General features: G+C 38.6%; 1 protein-coding gene across 6 annotated transcripts; it reads right to left on the minus strand.

Moving 5' to 3' along the window:
• Window positions 1-489: 489 nt before the first annotated feature.
• LOC131303769 (uncharacterized) lies at window positions 490-15,297 on the minus strand. 6 transcript variants are annotated; one of them, XM_058330762.1, is made up of 20 exons: window positions 14,690-15,295; window positions 12,138-12,290; window positions 10,376-10,554; window positions 6,845-6,952; window positions 6,344-6,514; window positions 5,694-6,254; window positions 5,516-5,590; window positions 5,293-5,421; window positions 5,134-5,208; window positions 4,819-5,028; window positions 4,487-4,639; window positions 4,182-4,396; window positions 3,922-4,039; window positions 3,662-3,794; window positions 3,368-3,569; window positions 3,184-3,289; window positions 2,960-3,100; window positions 2,742-2,867; window positions 2,490-2,604; window positions 490-1,361 (listed from the first exon to the last, which is right to left on the minus strand). In XM_058330762.1, the coding sequence occupies exons 1-20, from the start codon at window positions 14,886-14,888 to the stop codon at window positions 961-963; spliced, it is 3,570 nt and encodes a 1,189-aa protein (XP_058186745.1). In that variant the 5' UTR covers window positions 14,889-15,295; the 3' UTR covers window positions 490-960. The 6 variants fall into 6 exon arrangements, 1 of the variants encoding a protein (XP_058186745.1); XR_009192184.1 differs by having other exon boundaries at window positions 1,327-1,361; window positions 2,742-2,824; window positions 14,690-15,297; XR_009192183.1 differs by having other exon boundaries at window positions 1,327-1,361; window positions 2,742-2,884; window positions 14,690-15,297.
• Between the last annotated feature and the right edge of the window lie 3,736 nt (window positions 15,298-19,033).

A 19,033-nucleotide genomic window follows, 5' to 3' on the forward strand; every position in this document is an offset into this window, starting at 1 on the left:
ATTCAATTTATTGGTTATAAGAAAAAAAAATTTAAGGCTATAAGTGAAAACATACACAATCTAATGGACTAAGAAACGTAAATTGAAGGTTTATAATGGCAATCGAATTTTTAATTGTAGATTTTGTTTCAACTTCTCGCATTAAAATTCTTAGTTTTAAGAGTGTCTGGTCAACTTATGCGTGCCTTCACTAATCTCAAGGTCTTGCTAACAACCAGCAGACCTCACAGGCCCCAAAATTTGAAATGTTTGATCTTCGTAAAATTTAACAAGGATAAGCCCTTTAGTACTTTATCACATAGTTTTAGAGAATACCATACATTCCAACATGAAAAAGGGAAATATCGACCCAAGGGAAATATTGACACGGAAACCGGAACACAAAAGAAACAAAGTTATTTGATAACGGTTTTTTGGATAATAAATAGAGAGAGATCAGAGTATTAAGTGGAAAGAAAACTAATTAAAAACTGTGCTCAGAGAAAGGGGTAGTTCTAGCCCTCTAGGAGGCCAAAACGGAACAAAGCTTCCAAATTAATCTGATTAAGTCGATACATGACGAAAACAGTAACATGAGAGAAACAGTCACAAGTGGAAGACAAAAAATGTTTTATTACTCTATATCCATCGGATTCAAAAACTTTCAACCTTTCCGGATATGGGGCAAAGAATGTTCTAAACATCATGTGGAAGAATTAAAAAACAAAACAAGATTCGCGAGTGAAGTAGCAAATAGACTTGCCAATATAGGTGTCAATCAAGACGACAAGATGGTGTTGCATGCCATTCCGCCAGATGATATCATTCCGCCGCTTGAGGCGGACATGCAGGGTGTGGCTTTTGAGCGTTTCTAGTTTGTTTATTTCCTTTCCAGTGTACCAAAAAAACAAACAAGATTCCAGCTTCCGCCACCCAAAATAATTTCCAGAAGGAAAAAAAAAAAACTTTCGGGTTTAATTTTTATTGGCTCGGGGGATTTTCCTCGCTGCTCTTTGTTTTGCCTCTGAGCATGTCACTGAAACCACCCCGCATGATCCGCCTAAACCTCGTGTCCTCAACTGGAGATTGCTGTGGTGGAACAGGTTTAGGAGACTCGACTTGCGGCTCAGGTGGCGGTGGTGAGGGGTCTCCGGTTTCCTTCTTCCCTAATAGGCCACCTTCACCAAAGAAACTGCTTACGGATGATGCAAGCCCAAGATGAGCACCCATCACCTTACTAATAGCCTCAAAAGTTCCACCTCCTCTTTCCTTCATTACGATTTCCAGCGCTTCTTTATGTGCTGGATCGAGCGCATCGGGGTCTTTCAACAGATTCTGTATTGTTGGGAGCAGTAAATCTCTCACACTATTAGCGGGTAGATCTGCAGTAAGTAGAGATGGAAATTACATCCAGTTATATAAATGGGGCTAGTGAGGCTAGTGATAGTCAACAATGTTAACAGGTAACAGCAGTAAATCATAAAGAGTTCCCAACAAAAATACAGCCGAATAGAGAGATGAACTCTTTCGAATGTATATCTATCGCTATCCATGCTAATACATTAGGCCACCTCCGCCAAGCAAAACAAGATCCTGATTTTTGGCTTTTCTAAAGCTTTCGCAACTATAAATTCCCCTGTGAGCATAAATCTTTTCAACTCAGTTAAACCAGTCTTTCTTCCAAAGTTTGTGAATGAACTCTACAAAAAATGAAGTTGGCTCAATTTGTGGATTTTACAAAAAAGAAGTTGGCTCAAAGGAATTGGAAATCCTGTGTTTTTAACACTGTAATAAAGGAATCTCTACATAATTCCACCTAAAATTTGAAGGTTTTTCTAGCTAGAGTAAGGTTTCTGACCAAGAAACCACAATCCTCTACACTCCAGCGAATATCTTTTGTTTCTTACATGTTTCTGTTTCTACTCTTCTACTCGCACCTCCCTCCATCTCTATTTATGTACAAGTGTGCATATATACAGATAATGAATGCGAAATCTTCCATGTAAATACACGTCGAATGAAAAGATAATAAATTTCATTTCCATACGCCCCCTAATGCATCTACTGGGACATTGGAAATCTTCGCCTTGTTAAACAAGTTCTGAAACTAGAGAGATAGAGCAAGGAAATATTTGCTTGTTAATCAAAAAGTAATCCCCTTGCAAGTACCTTAATGACAAAAATCAGTTGACCATTCATCTCACAACCCCTTCTCCAACGTCTGTTTTCAGAATATATCAAGATTCCCAATTCCTACACCTTATGAGAGATCATAATGTAGGAACAGAAAATGCCAATGTATAACAAGTCGATCAGAAAGGCAAAACCTATTGAAGAGCAGAATATTTGAAAAACATTCACGGTGCAAAACTTCTTTCATGAAAGACCTCATCCAGAACTATCATGAACACTGTGGCAGGTGATACGAACATGGAACTTGGAAGTCCCTCAATCACATAAAAAAGAAAAATAAAGCGTTTTCTGATACTTGGAACTTGAAAGAAGCAAACCTGTAGCATCTAGAGCACGGATTGATTCACAAAACGCATTAGCTCTCTCACGACGACGCCTCACATCACTTGTAGGAAAGGGTGTGCTTGTAAGTTGGAAAATCTTTGTCAAAAGATGTATACCAAGTCAAGGAGGAAACTGAAAAAATCTAGTACGAGGAACAAATGGAACATATAAAATGAGTACCAAGGACGATAATATTCTGAATACGTGAAACCACAGTAATTTATCAAGAAAAAAGGGTTCAGGATATAATCTCTAAGTCTATCTGTCGTATGAGGCACAGCCACCACCAATGCACGGACCACAGCAATTGTAGCTTCATGTGATCCATCTTCAAGAAAAGCATCCATTTGAACACGTATTTTGTCAACAATCTAATAAAAACGTAAAACTTGATCACCCAGATGAATTGAATCCACTGTATCGAAAATATAAATTTTGAAACCGATGTCAAAAAATACCATACCATGTCATTTTTAAAATGCTGTGCCACAGCTCCAAATGCGTCGATGCTCCCATACTTCACGTTCAAGTTTTGGTCAGATCCAAGAGTAATAAGAGCAGGCACAACATGAGTTGAAGCCACTTTGGCATCAATATATGGTACCTATCAAGAGAATGATATCAAATACTTTCACATAATCTAGAAGTAATCAGAAACAAAACCTCCAGGAGAATGATAGAACTTACACTAACTTTAAACAGATTGGCAGCACTGATTTTCATATTTACGTCGGAGCTTACAACCATTTCCCATAAGATGTTGAAAATCATGTTATGATGTTCTTCAAATGTACTGCATTATGTAAAAGGTGCAAAACTTCAAACCAACCATAAGCTCTGTACAATGAAACTTTCTCAGAAAAGTACCAACCAGAGGAAGCGAACAGGGTTAACAATCTCAGTATGGTGCTTTGATGGCTGACCCTCCTGCACTGCACTTTGAAATAACAGATTACTCAAGTAGTCTGTTAATTGTTTTTGCTTACTAGGAGATCCTAACACCCCTGCCAAGAGAAGTGGTAGGACACACATAGCAGCAAGTCTCTCAGCTACAGCAGTTTTTGGTCTCAATCCTGTAGCAACAAGAAGCAATGAGCCTCCAATAGCACAAATAATGATTTGATAATATAAACAGTCATCACGAATGGATTCCAAAAGTCAATACCTCTTATTCTTGACTGGATGGTAGAAGGCAAAAATTTAAAATCAGCATTGTCACCAACTGCTACCAAGAACACGGGCAGCATGATGTGTGTAAGATAATCATCTCCAAAACTCTCAGATACAGCCAACAAAAACTGCATTGCCAATGTCTAGGTCAGTGACTAATGCATGACCGGTAATATTATGCAAAACAAAACAGACATGATAAAACCAAAAGCACCCAAACTGCCAAACAGCAAAGGAAAAAGCATATAAAATTGCCTTTGTGATTCGATTTCTGAGAGTATCTTCCTTCTGAGGTAACAGAGATGCAAGTCGAATCAAATCGGGCAAGCAGTCAGTGTGCAGCCATTCAAATGCAGGCCATTCTGCGTAATCCCTGGCCAACCATAAAAACTTATCAGAAGCACTATTGCAGCAGCTAGATTTTTGGCAGCCATCCCAATATTATGGAAGACAATAAGTTCTGTACCACAATGGAACTGGAAAAGGTAGGTGAATTTTTGGTCAACACCACTTACCCCGCATATTGTTCAAGCAAGGAAGTAGAAAATAATGTTCCTGCATTTTCGGAATGGCTCGGAAATGGACAAGTCTCGATAGCTTTCTGATGCACAAATGGAAGCAATTCTTCCAGCAACCGTAGTAAGACATCAACATTCCAGCGCTCTCTTTCCCCTAGAACACGGAGATGCGATTCAACAGAACCTTCGACCCCCGAAAGAGGTGGACAACGCTGCCAAAGTTATCAATGATTGTCAATAAATGTCTGGTAGTTTAGGGATCACAGTATTACATGGTTTATGCAATAGCTGAGAAATAATACCTGAGCAGAACTTATAATGTGAGAGAGCAGAACTCGTAAGATATGATCCAATTTATCCCCCCATTTTACTAAAGAGGGAACTAACTCTTTGATTGTTGTATCTACAACCACACCAGAGGGATCGCAAACCAACTGAAACATCATCTCCTCAACCTACCAAAAACAACAAAGAGAAATTGGAGAAACTTTTTTTCTTTTTACTTGTAAGTCATCATATTATGATCGGGGGAAAATGCTCCATTCCCTAGACCATTTAGCTTACATTGTAGGAAATTCTGTCAAGTCAGATTTCTTCTCCATGATTGCCTCGAAGCATATTTAGTGAGGCTGACCTTGAAATATTTGTCTAGGTTTGGGAAGAGGGGAAGCAGCAAAGCCAGATTATGAGCAGCAGCCTCACGGACAACAGTTCCAGAATCCTCTATGAGTTGTTGCACGATAGACAAGATAAGAGAATCGCGAATCTCAGGACGGACAAATTCTGCAAGCTCTCCACATGATTGAGCAACAAGAAGCCTGCGCTCCTCATACATGTGATTAATCTGCATTCCCCAAAACCAGAAATATCAGAATCTATCAAATTAACAAAAGAAACAAATTAATTAAACCAAAAAGAGAGTACTTGCAAACTGAACTTTTAAGCTCACCTGTTCCCAACACTGGGGGAGCAATTCTGTCTCTGTTCTCATTTCTCCCACATTCTTAGCAAGTGTAACACACGCCTGAACAGAGCAACAACATTACCATGTTTAAATCATAAGCATATCTTACAAATAATTGTGCCTTGGGAAGTTAGAAAAACTTACGTCCATAATAATTCGTCTCTGCTGTTCATCTGGACGTTTAATTAAGTTAAACAACGTGTGGGTCAAGGAATCTCGCGTGCTGCTCTCCGGATGGCGCTCGATAGCACACATTATCAGAGGAAGAAGCTCCTGCAAGCAAACATTCAGAAGACACCATAAGTCCAACAAAAGCAGCAAGAATGATAGCCAAAATAATGAAACGAGAAATTACAAACAAACAAACCTCACGGTGGTTTATTAGAACGTAAGGAACAATTTTAGGCAATGCATCCGAGAGGATCTGAATGGTTTCAAAACCCTGGAAAAATAAGAAAGATATTTTAGATATATTATTGACAATTTGTCCCCTTGTGTTGGACCCAAACTTTACTCTAAAGACGAAGGCTGGTATGGTAACTTACAATCTTTTCACGAGCTGGTTCAATACCTAGACTGTCTGATTTTAGAGGTTGCCCATTATCTACTGATAGTGGTTCAGCATCGTGTTCATGGATATTCTCAGCACTCCCAATAGCTCCATCAATACCATTTGGAAAAATTACTAATGTCTCTCCTGTTAAAGCCTCAGGTTTATCGCTCGTGTCATCAGAGTTTTCATTTTCCAGTGCTTGAACACCCACAGTTTCTGGAACTCCAGACGTGATCTCAACTGGAGACATCCCAGCATTGTCTTCTTGGACATCAACAACTTTGTCTTTTATCTCTATTAACTCTGAGTCATCATTATTAGATTTTTCCGTAATATATTTTCTAGTCTTTAAGCTTTCTATTTCCTTCTGTAGCAATTTTATTTCTTCCTTGTAGCTGTCTAGGGACCCTGATTGCATGTGTTCACTATCACCAGCTAGCAAACTTCGTCCAGATCGGGAACCTTCAATATGCATTTTCAGTGAAGTGATTTCTGCTCTGCAGTCATTGAGCTCCTTTCTTTGGCGTTCCAATGACTGCTTCAAACTTTGCACCTGAAAATCATGATCAGCTATAGCCTATAAGTATGCATATATGAGTGCAAATGCTTTAACAAGATGGGAGTTTAATTAGGGAAAATTACCAGAATCTCTTTGTCCTTGAGATCCTTCTGTAAAGTTTCCAAGGATCTTGTTAATGCAGTGACTTGGCCATCAGCCACATCTTTGCTTTTCAGCAAATTGGTCTTTTCATGTTTGAGCTTATCATTTTCCTTTTGCAGAGACTCATTTTCCCGAAGCATTGCTATTTTTTCCTGCAGCATAGGTAAGCTGTCTCATTTATGTTGGGTTACAGCAGCAAGATTTAAACCAAATATCAGAAAATTCCACAAACATCAATCATCAAAAACTAGTTGAGCGTGAAAGTGTCCAAGCCTTGAATGAACGAGGTCCCAAAGCATTTGCCAATAAAAATCCAGTTTTAAAAATTCCGCCCCAACTCTCAATAGACGATACTGTCCAATGATCATTTATCAATACAAGGCCACTAATTCATCTGCAGTCTCTTTTAGATGACGCAATGAACAACTTGCTCACACCATTTATGTTTCAGGAAAACAAAAGATCTATGTTTCAGGAAATACCTCAGCAGCCTCTGCAGTGGATGAGAGGTACTGGTAATAGTAGTGACGCAGGGCATCTGGTACACATGCATTCGAGTTGTCCCAATTATCTAGATTCTGGCCGGTAACCTGTTGTGAAAAATACATGAGAAGGTAACACAACATTTATTTTTCTAAGACTCTAGATAAATGAACCAAGACTCTTATCCTGGGTGAAACAACTTTATAGAGCTTTTGATGATTCTGTTTTGCTACAAGAATTTACATCACCACAAAATCTGTTAGCTCAATAAAGAATAGAATAGTATAAACGGTGTATATCAGACAAACTTAAACAAGTAACTCAACAGCTGAACTGACCCAGATGACCAAAATGGAGGCTGTTGATAAGGTTAAGGGACCACCTTCTTGGACAAGCCTATTACTCGTACAACATTATAAAGAACTTGGTTCACATCCATACGCGCTTTTTTATATTAATACTTAAGAAGCTATGCAGAACGTCGTACATGTAGGCATATTGGTTTGGCCTCGGCACGAGGCTAACCCAAGTGGTTGTCCGCCATTCGTATTGTGCCTTGTGGCAGTGCCACCTAGCAGCATGGGTTCCCCAGCTAATGATACCACGCAATGCATTTATCAAATTCAAAGTGGATTTGACACCAGAATAGCTATGCACAAAATCAAAGCAAAGAAATCTTTTCCCTAAAAGAAGGAAGTCGGCGGTGCAAATGAAACCACCATCATATGGCACGGCTAGTGCCGCTTGCTAATTCCGTAAGGAGGCTCCGCGTGTCCTCCTAACAAATTTCCATGTTGGACGCCTACTAGAGCTCAGCAGTAAGTTCCATACAAGACCTCAATGACATAACCCCCAATCCTGTCATAGTGTACCTAAGGAACCTTCAATACGCCAACCTCCAGCCTAAACATGACCTCAGCAGTCGTTGCTCGGTCGCAAAACCTCAGCCCATCCAACTAGCAACTGCCAACTCCGAAGACAGATGTTCAACGCTGGGAGCTGGGCCTAAGTACCTCGCTCTGGGCCATCGAAGAACTCGTGGTTTGGAGGCTCGAGGTCAAGAGTTTGTCCAAGGCTGTAATACCCGTCCCGGATATTTCGGTACTTTAGTTACTTTTAATCTAACTATGCGATTCGGGGTTAGATTGCATGCAATAGAACTTGCGAGGGTCTTGTGTGTGATTTGTGATTGGAACATAAGTTAGCAATGGGTCTCGCTTGCATATGATAACTTTTCTATAGGTTTACAAATATCCTGGGGGAGATATTTCTCCCCATTCTTATCCCTTGTACGTTGAGAGAGAGAGAGAGAGAGAGAGAGAGAGAGAGAGAGAGAGAGAGAGACGGTTGAGAAGAGAAGAAGAGGAGAAGTGGGTTTTGTGCTTACATACTCTTAGATTGAAGTTCTAGCAAGGTAATTTCCTTATTTATTGGGTTGTATTTGGATTCTTGTGGATTGAATTCCATGGATGGGGGTATGGTTTGAGTGTTGAACTCAAGGAACCCCATATCTTGAATACTTTCACTTGTGTAGTTATACTTGTTTTGATGCATATGATTGTGTTGTTGTGAGGAGGTTGGTGTTTATGTGTGTTTTGGTGAAGTTTGGGTATGAGTTTGGTGGGGTGTGGAGGTGTGGAGTTAGATGTGTTCGTGCTTGATTTTTGGCTGAAAATCCAGGTCCTACCGGTAGGAGTTTTGTCCCTACCGGTAGAAACGCTGTCCAGTGGTGTCATTTTTGTGTTTTTGAGGTTTCCTACCGGTAGGAAATTTGTCCTACTGGTAGAGATTGAAAATCAGCATTTTTGGAAAAACTTCGGACGGGCATAACTTTTTCATCAGAACTCTATTTTGGGCATACTATATATCGAAATTGATGTGCTGAAAGTCTACTTTCCTTTGGTGGTGGTCTAATGATCTAATTCTAAACCAATAAGAATTTATAGCCAAAATAAGACAAGTTGGTCGTAAGTTTGCAAACTGATTTTAGGCGTTATGTCATATTGGTACTTTATGCTTGTTTTGGGACACTTGTAGGTATTGATATGCACATATTAGTATTCGTTGGACATTGTTTAACTTCTTATTAGCTTTATAACTTTGTGCCGAGTATTCATGGAATTCGTAACTAATACGAGTTAGCTTGTGGTTGGGTAAAGAACCGGTCATTCGGGAGGTGCCGAAACCATACTTTGGCATACTTTGGTCGATACTTTGGTCGATACCGCCGAAGCTTTGCGTGTGAGGCACACCATGTCGTAAGCCATGCCGCCTAATTAAAGGTAGTTGGGAGCATGGTGTGTGGGACACCACTCCTGGGGTATATGGGATCGTGGCAGACGTGCCACCGCATGTGTTGTGATTATGTGTGTTGTTCATTTGAATATTTATGCTATGTTTGTGTGAGTTACATTCAAGTGAGGTGTTCCTTCGGGTATCGTGGAATTTTATTGAATGTATTTTATATCTCACACCCTTTGGTTTTCCTTTTTGGATTGCCAGGTCACAGGTGGTCGTAGAGTTGGTCCACTACCCGTTGGCGTTTAGGGAACACTTGGTTTTGCATCAAGTGTTAGTGTTTGTGATCGAGTTGGTTATGTTGGGTCAAACTCTTACTTTTGCTAAACTCATTTTGTGACTAATGTGGTCAAGTACTTTATGACTTCAAGTTTGTAATTATGTTGGGAGCTCCGTTTATGTCTAATTACTTGTGTTGGGTTACAAGGCATCTTATGTACTACATATGTTTGCAAAGTTCGTTGACACCTTGTTCATATTAATGTTAAGTCTTCAGCTGGGGTTTTTTTTATTCTGTTTCCTGTTTGGTTAGTCGTTTAGTGTTGTTCTTTTGTGTAGAATGCCACGTGGCCATGTCGGGTTGGGCCCACTCCGGGTGCCGTTCCAGGGCGGGGTGTGACAAAGGCCCTAACATACTTTTCCACGAAGGCAAAACATCAAACCAGTTAAGAGAAACCTACTTCTGACATGTCTGCAACCTAGGAGGCTAGGACGACAGTGTCCCCACATCTACCACCTAACTTTGCCCTGATGTCCCATGATATGAGTTCCCACACCAATTATAACTAGCCTCCAAGGTCGACTTGAAACTCTTGAACCATCCATGTCGAGGGCCACTGAGGACCAAGTGACCAACCACCAGTCCTAGGACCAAGCTGGCCCTCAAGAGGACTTTCCCTATATGACGACAGCCCATGCAATATCCAAATCATCACCATCACATGTACAATAAACCTTACACCTCCTAGCTCCACATTGCCATTCTCTCTGTTTGAAGAGTGCCTTGGCTAGCTCCTCCTCAACCTACCATGGTCAAAGCTTGCAATGACTCCACCTTTAAGAGCCCCTCAGCAATCCCACTTGCCCCTGGTCACCCACACATGTATAATACTACTATGTATATCTATGCAATTCACTATTTCGCATTCACATTTTACAGAAATCATTTCCAGTTTCAATTGGGTTGCAAAAGGTAAAGCAAGAAAAAGGCAAAAGCACTGATAGTCTGATACCTCTTCATAAAATGTCATGGCAGTGAGACGGTGTCCAGCTAACAGCAAATATTCCTTCACAGCACAGTTGATATCTCGACGTTCATTGTCCTTCAAAGGGCCCAAATCAGAATACGAAGTTTCTCTCTTACCTTGTTGGGAATCAGGCCCGTTATTTGTGGAAACATCTGCATTGGACCCTGCAAAATGTAATTTAGTTTGATTAATATATGCCAACCAAGAGAAATAGCGACTCATTTTGTTCCAATAAATAATTGTATGTGTAATTGTGTATATATCAATATACACACCAAACCAAACCAGCCTCAAGGACCAATCTCCAAATATAAGTGTATGTATATATACATATACACACACCAAACCAAATTGAGCCTTAAGTCTCAATCACATATTTCCATTGTCTCCATTGAATTCTGTCAAAGAAATCGTGTCCCGTATCGTATTCAAGAAACCTAAGTATTTGTGAACGACTGCCTCTAAAAGTAAATTTTGGTCTACCCCTCCATTTAGGGTTATCACATACCTTAACCATATCACTCCTCCTAACTACTGCATTGACCCATCTATGATAGACATCTCCAAACCACCTCAATCTATTCGCTCTATTGTTATCTTCTATCGGTGCTACCCCAACCATCCCACTGAGGAGTTACAACACATCCATCTCAAAATTCTCATCTCAGCTACACCCATCTTACTCGCATGTTGCTTCATAGTAGCCCCACCACTCCGTACATATAGCATGGCTGGTCTTATATCAGTATCCAAAAATTACTCTTCAACTATTCAATTTGGGATACAGCAGCACGATACGCTGGAAATGGCAAGGAAATATGTTACTTGGATCAAACGTGAAAATTAAAACCTACGAGAAATAGAAAAAGTTACCCGTTTCCCCTATCATCATATCCAAAATGCACGTGCATTAACGAATCCTAATTGTGATTTATGTTTCCATTAGCTTGCTTTTGGTTTTGGTTTTGGCATCAATGGCACGTATTGGATGCTTGATAGATACAAGTAACAACAAATGAGTGTATTCTTGCTTTTGGTTACATTTTTATGCATATTGCAATGCCAAGTAAAATATTTAGGTTACAAAGTATCCTCGACTTAAGGGTATCCTACTTTTCTAGGTTTTTACCAAATATCCGAATCTGCAGACTTTCTAGGACGCTGTACAAAAAGTATCAACTACGTGTGATGCACTGGCCACCTTAAACCTCTGGCACCAGATTTTGCAAAGATAAAGTCGCATGACCCATAAATAACTAAAAAGATCAAAAGTTGAGGCCAGTACAATGCTAGACTTATTTGTTAAAAGGACACTTCTTTGAAAACCTCTCCTTGTTTCCACTGTATAATATAATAGATATCATAAGAGTCATTTTTGGTCATCCACATCAGGATGACGTCCTGGCTCTGTCCGTAGCCCATAGGTGCCAGCATTCACAGCTGTGTTTTTATTTGTTGACTTGTAAGAACTCACGTTCGACATGGATGCTAGAGAGCCGACGAAAAACATGGCGGATTGCAATCGCATAAAAAGGAAGAAAAGGGAAATAAATAAATAAATAACTAACCTTCAGGAATTCGAATTATTTCGAGAAACTGAAGCATGTCAAAAAAAATTGAAATATACTTGCAGGGAAGAAAATACAGAACTATTTGTTTGAAACTAAACAGAAAAACATGTTCTTCCCCAACATGCTGAAATGCACAAAAGCTCATTCCCTTGGAAGTGAAGCAGTGTTGGAATTACCAGTAAATTCATCTATTGTCAACTCGGATTTCTTCAACAATTCATCTTTTAGTTTCCGAGTGTCTTCTTGGGCCAAACGAAGCTCATACTCAGTTAATGCCAATTTTTCTGCTAGTGCTTCTCTTTCTTCTAGCAGACTCTGGGGGTCCGCGACTGGTTCCATCAATAAGCAGCAAGAAAGTAATCAGTTATGTTAAAAAAAATAAAAAACATTCTTACCACAGGGACACCATGTCCCAAGCATCAATTCACCAGCCAAAGGCAATACACCAAGGCAAAAAAAACAAAACACTAGCAAGGAAGAGAGATCAGAATTGTAATCCATGCTACGTGAAGTGAAAAAGAAAAGGTATAATGAATGAGAAACTCCCAGGAGAACATGGATTGAAACGATAAGAGCCAAATCGGTTCCTGAAACTTCATTGCAGCCATGGTTTCTTAAAAAACCAACTGGAGGAAATAGATCCCCAACGTCAATTTCAGGAAATTGGATTAAAACTTTTGTCAGGGATCGACTGATCATATATTTTGGGTTTAGGTCTACTCGAGCACAAAGGCCTTTCTCTGTGAACTTGCGTTGAAGAGTTGCTTGTGACTATGAATATTGAGTCTTGCAGTTCCAACCCTAAATGCCTCAAGAAATCTAGGTGAGATGCCCAGCACAATCTTCTAATTCCCTTTCTGCTTCTTTGGATTAATGATCTTCTTACACCTTTTAAACTCGAACCAAACCATAATAACTTTTAATTCCCCTTACAGATGCTACTTTGAAGCCCAACTCTCTTCATCTTAATGCATTCAAACCTACTATCACAAATCGCACAACTGAAATAACTACAGGCTAATCCAAATCAAACCCCAGAGTAGGCCAGAATTATCTGAAACATAACCACAAAACCAATCCTCCCCTCCAACCAACCCTCATACTCCATACATTAAAAACCTCCAGACAAATACAAAAAGAAAATATAAAGTGCCTCTACTGCTTCCCTACATTAATTTTGTCCTGAAAGGGTGTAATGTGACGCACTGTTATTGATCCCATAGACTCTGACTTGCATGATTGCATCAGAACACATTTGGAATCATGTATTCAACATTCAACAGGCGCAACTTATGTACTGCCTCACACTGCGCACCATAATATTTTCCCTCAAACTTCCTACCAACAGATACAAGATGACATTCTAATTCAGTTTCACAAACAGAACACTTCAATGATCATATGAATATCAACTTACAAAATTGAAACAATGAGGATTCCATAGACTCCGACTTGCATCATAACAAATTTGGAATCATGAGGCAGAACTTATGTACTGCATCAGAGAGCATATTTCCGCTAATAACCTATAATGTCTGTGCCCGAATCAAATTTTTCCTCAAACTTCCTAGCAACAGATACAAGATGTCATTCCAATTTAGTTTTACAAACAGAACACTTCAGTGACAATATTAACTTACACGATTTGAAACTACGAGGATCCAATAGACTCTGACTTGCGTCATAACAAAATTGAAATCATGTATTCGACATTCAACGGGCGGAAATTATGTACTGCCTCACAAAGCTAATTTCCACTAATAACCTATGAAATGTCAGTATCCTAGCCCTAAGATTTGCACATACAATCAAAACAAAGAGGAGCCCATAGACACCAACTTGCGTCATAAACAATTTGGAATACAGGAATCATGTATTCGACATTCAACGGGTGGAATGGATATAGTGATATACTGCCTCACAAAGCTTATCTCCACTAATAACCTGTGTAATGTCAGCGTCCTACTCCCACATATAAAATCAAATTTTTCCTCAAGCTTCTTTCCAACAGATACACACTGTCATTCCACTCCAGTTTTACAAACAGAACACCTTAATGACAATATTAACTAAAAAAATTGAAGCAAGACTCTGACTTGCATCAGAACAAATTTGGAATCATATTTACCAGTCAACAATGTACTGCCTCAAAAAGCTTGTTTCCACTCCAATGTCTATAAAGGGAACACCCCTTTTGGTGTGATTCGTGTGAACGTTAGTTTCAAGGCTACCTCACATTTTTATTTTCCAAACTGCCCCTTTCACTACCAAAAACAAACTGCGAAGAAAAACATCAAAAAACAAACTACCAAAAACAAACTGCCCCTTTTACTACCAATTTCTCTTCCTCATCTTTTCTACTTTAATTCATTACAGATTAATTTCACTTCAAGATTTTCCTCGTTTCATCTTTTGCATAACACAATTCGCGCACTCACCACTTGTGCCCGAGCTTCAAGTAACCTACAAAATATCAGTGTTCTAGGCCCTAAGATTTAGGCATGCAATCAAATTTTTCCTCACATTTCCTAACAACAGATGCAAGACGCCATTCCGATCCAGTTTTACAAATAGAACACTTGAACGACAACATCAACTCACAAAATCAAAACAATGAGGATCGATATTGAACGACGCAATCAATTCGCCACACTAGACTAGATAAAGAAATAAGCCAACAATACATCACACACTGGTCGGTGAAAATGCAGAAACGTGCGTTGCGTACCTCGGAGGGAATTGAAGCGAGCGATCTGATCGGGAGGGAACTGCGCAGGATCGGAGAACAACTGTTTGAGGCGGATGGCCTGGGCGTCGCGGCCGTCGTCGAGGAGCTCGTGGAGGAGCTCGAACGCCGTCAACAGGTAATTCTCCTCGATCAGGAAGTTCACCACGCAATTGCACAGCGACGATCTCTCCACGTCCATTTTACTACTTCCTTGTCATGTGGAGACGAGACGAGACTAGACGCGACGCCGTGCCGTTGATGAAGACTTCGGTTTATGCGCAAAATTCAACGGTAAACGGAGGGAAAAGGAATAGGAAATTGTGTGAAGGTGATATATACAGTACAGGGCTCGGATTTTGAAAGTAGTGTTTCCAAGGGGAGGGGATGACGGTGGTGTTGTTATGGTGCTTGGCAGCAGTATGAGGGAAGATGGTTCGTCTCCGGTTGGTTATCTGACTTCTGAGCGTAGTCGGTTAATTCAACGGAGGTTGGTTCCGTAGATTACATCTGTACCGGCGGGTGGAACCGTCACGTGCCGTTTGCAGCAAATCTGGTGCATCCCGGGAACTCTGTCAAACGTTTACTTTTCTTTCATACTCTGGCAGCAATGTCGTTTCCATCCACAATAAGTTTTTTTTTGGGGAATTTTTAGGCCGGGTCAAAAACTTAGGCTCGGTCTTCATTTAGTCATGTACAATTATTTATATTTTTTATTCCAACCTTGTCCCTTCACGCGTATCAGCGCACAGAACTAGAGAGTATCTAGTATAGAAAAATTATCCAATGCTCCATGAGCACTGATGCACCATTAAAACATTATTTAAATTTCAAAAAGTCATATCTTTTGTTGTATATTCATTTTTTTTTTAAATTATATTTTTGAAACCTACTCGACGATATCTAGTAAACAAGATCCATATTGAATATGAAATTATGAAATATTAAAAAAATACAATTTGCTATGAGAAAATTCTATGAGAACTGTTTCTATGAGAATTGTCTATGAGAACCATTTCTATGATAACTGTCCCTATGAAAACTGTTTTGGACAAAAATACCCTTAGTTATATGAACTGGTTATGAGAACTGTCAATTCTCATAGTCAGTTCTATGAGAACTGTCAGTTTTCATAGTCACTTCTATGAGAATTGGCTATGAGAAGTGACTGTTCTCATAGAGAACTAGCTTTGCGAACAGGTTATGAGAACTGGACTATGTGAACTGAAAAATACACAGTTCACATAGTCTTACCACACACTAAAATACACAGTTTTCATAAAATATATATAGTTCTCATAGAAAATATATAGTTCTCATAGAAAATATATGGTTTTAATAGACAGTTCTCATAGATAATACACAGTTCTTATAGAAAAATATACAGTTCTTATAGAAAAATACTCAATTCTCATAGACAGTTCTCATGAATAACACACAGTTCTCATAGAAAAATACACAATTTTCATAGAAAATACACACACGAAAAAAAATTGAACAAAAACAAAAAGGTAATCAAAATCAAATATAGTTATAAATGTTCTAAGGGGAACTGTGTATTTTTCGTGTAATTAAATTTTTAGTTAGTTTTATTTGCGCCAAAGCCTTGCTATACACTGATTACAATTCAATTGCTCAAATAACTTTGGAGAAAAATACCTTTGGCTATGAGAATTGTCAAGTCTTATAGTTAGTTTTATAAGAACTGCTCGGTTATGTGAACTGAGCTATGAGAACTGAAAAATACATAATTCAAAGCCTCAGCACACACTAAAATACATAGTTCTCATAAAAAATACACAATTCTCTTAGAAAATATAATAATTCTTATAAAAAGTTCTTATGAATAATACACAGTTCTCATAAAAAAAATACACAGTTTCCATAGAAAAAATACAATTCTCATAGACAATACACAATTCTCATAGAAAATACACAGTTCTCATAGACAGTTCTCACAGAAAAAACACAATTCTCATAAAAAATACTTAGTTCTCATAGACAATTCGCATAAAAAAATATACAATTTTCATAAAAAAATACATAATTTTCATAGACAGTTTTCACAAAAATACACAATTTTCATAGAAAAATACACAGTTCTCATAGAAAACTATACAGTTCTCATAGAAAAATACGCAATTCTCATAGAAAAAATACACACAATTCACATAATTCACTAAAATACACATTGCCCCAACACACAAATTCACTACGCAATTCATATAGCCCAAATACACAAGAAATACACAGTTCACATAGCTCCAACACCCTAAAATTTACAGTTCACATAACCCCAAATACACACTAAACAACATAGTCAATAATAAAATCAGATAATAAAACTCATTAGAGAAACAGTACGAACACCTATATTTTCACATCAAAAACAAAAATTAAACAAAAACAAATTACATGTTGGAGATGCTTTTGTTAGGCTCCATTTGTTTTGATACAAATTATTTTCACATCAAAAATTCTTTTTCATTAACAGTACAAGGTTTAAGTTGGACAAACTGAAAATACGTTGTTGAAGTTGGGATTTGTGTTATACCATGGGGTTTCAAATGCAATTTTTCTCAAATCTGTGGACACGTTTTCTGCATCAATTTCTTGTTTCGTTTACTTCATCTGCGTAGACTATTGGGCTCTAAAATCACTACTCCTTCCGAACGGACGCAATCACAGCACCATCTATGGCGACTGAAAGCAACTCGTAGAGCTCGACAACGAAACTGTCCATTAATTTCCTCAAAAAATCTAAGTCAAAACTAGATGTGATAGATCGAGATCAATACTTATCAAAATCGAGTCTCTCGACGCCGGCGACGCTTTCAAAACTCTGGCCGTTGAGATCAGTGAAGGATTTAGAACGTCGTCATCACCGTAGAGGGCGGTGACGAAGTCAGATCTTGACTTGGAGAGCTCTAGTTGCCGATCATTGTCTCGTTGATCTCCGCCGATGATATGGCGAAGAAGGACCGGGCGTGGCGGCGCGACAGCAACATTGTTGAAGAGGAAACGGCGGCGACGGAGGTGGTCGGAGCTGCTCCATCGGTGGAGCGACGGAGAGAAACAAGGAGAGGTGTTGCTATTGCTGGGAGTGGTTTATAGAGAGAGTGCGAGGGGTGGGAGTGGTTTAGAGAGAGAGTGAGTGGAGCAGAGAAAATGATCACAGTAGTAGTTGATTAGGGCAAAAAAGTCTTAATGCAATATAACCGAGCCTATTTAGGTTCGGGAATAATATTCAGGATTGGGATTAAAACGAACCTAAAAATGAGGACTGGCCTCTAATTTTCTATTTTTTTTATATAAGTTTAAAAAAAATTATTAATCTCCCCAAAATTATAAAAATTAAAAAGATAATAGCAAATTAAAATTACTTAAACCCAACAGTCAGCCCATGGCCAACAAACCCCAAACAACCAAAACCCCAATGCCCAAGCCACCATCCCACACCGGAGTAGACATTCGGAATCTGGGGAACCTGCCCTTGTTGCTGCTCCAAAGTGACACTGATGTTGGATGCTCCCCCAATGATGACCGCTACAATGCATCCACCAGAACCCGGGGAACACCCCTCTAATCCGCAGAAGCTCCATCCGTCACTTGTTGGGTTAAATAAGCCACTTGGCTTTTTTTTTTTTTGTTCTTATTCAAATTTTTATCGCATTTGTTAGTTTTTTTGTCAATTTTTTGGAGATTATTGCTTCTTAATGACGAGAGGAATTTAAAAAGTAAAAAATTAAGATTGAAATCCAATTTTTTTTTTAATAAAGACGAAAAAATTGGCTTATTGGCTTATTTTTGTCTTTATTCAAAAAAATTAGATTTCGATTGTAATTTTTTACTTTTTAGATTCCTTTCATCATGACGAAACAATAATCCCCAAAAAATTAACAAAAAACTAACAAATGCGAAAAAAAATTTAATAATGACAAAAAAATAAGCCACTTGGCTTATTTATCCAACGGCGTTCTCTGCGAACCACATGCTACCACCCAAAACCACCACCAACTAAGCTCTTCCACTAAAAGCCCTTATTCATTTTTTTTCCGCGTTTGTTAGTTTTATGTCAATTTTTATGTAATATTGGTTCATCTTAATGACAAGAATCAGAAAAATAAAAAATTATTATTTTTACACAAGTATTTTAAGAAATAATCAATCAAAAACTCAAAAAGTCAGTTTTTTTTTAGATTTTTTTATTGGATATTTCCAAAAATACATGTGTAAAAGTTATAGTTTTTTACTTTTTCGATTCCTTTTGTCGAGACGAACCATTATTACGTAAAAATTTGGCGCAAAATTGCTAAACACAAAAAAAATAAAATAATGAAGGATAAA

This window comes from Rhododendron vialii, chromosome 10a (genome assembly GCF_030253575.1).
Source record: "Rhododendron vialii isolate Sample 1 chromosome 10a, ASM3025357v1".
NCBI lineage: Eukaryota > Viridiplantae > Streptophyta > Magnoliopsida > Ericales > Ericaceae > Rhododendron > Rhododendron vialii.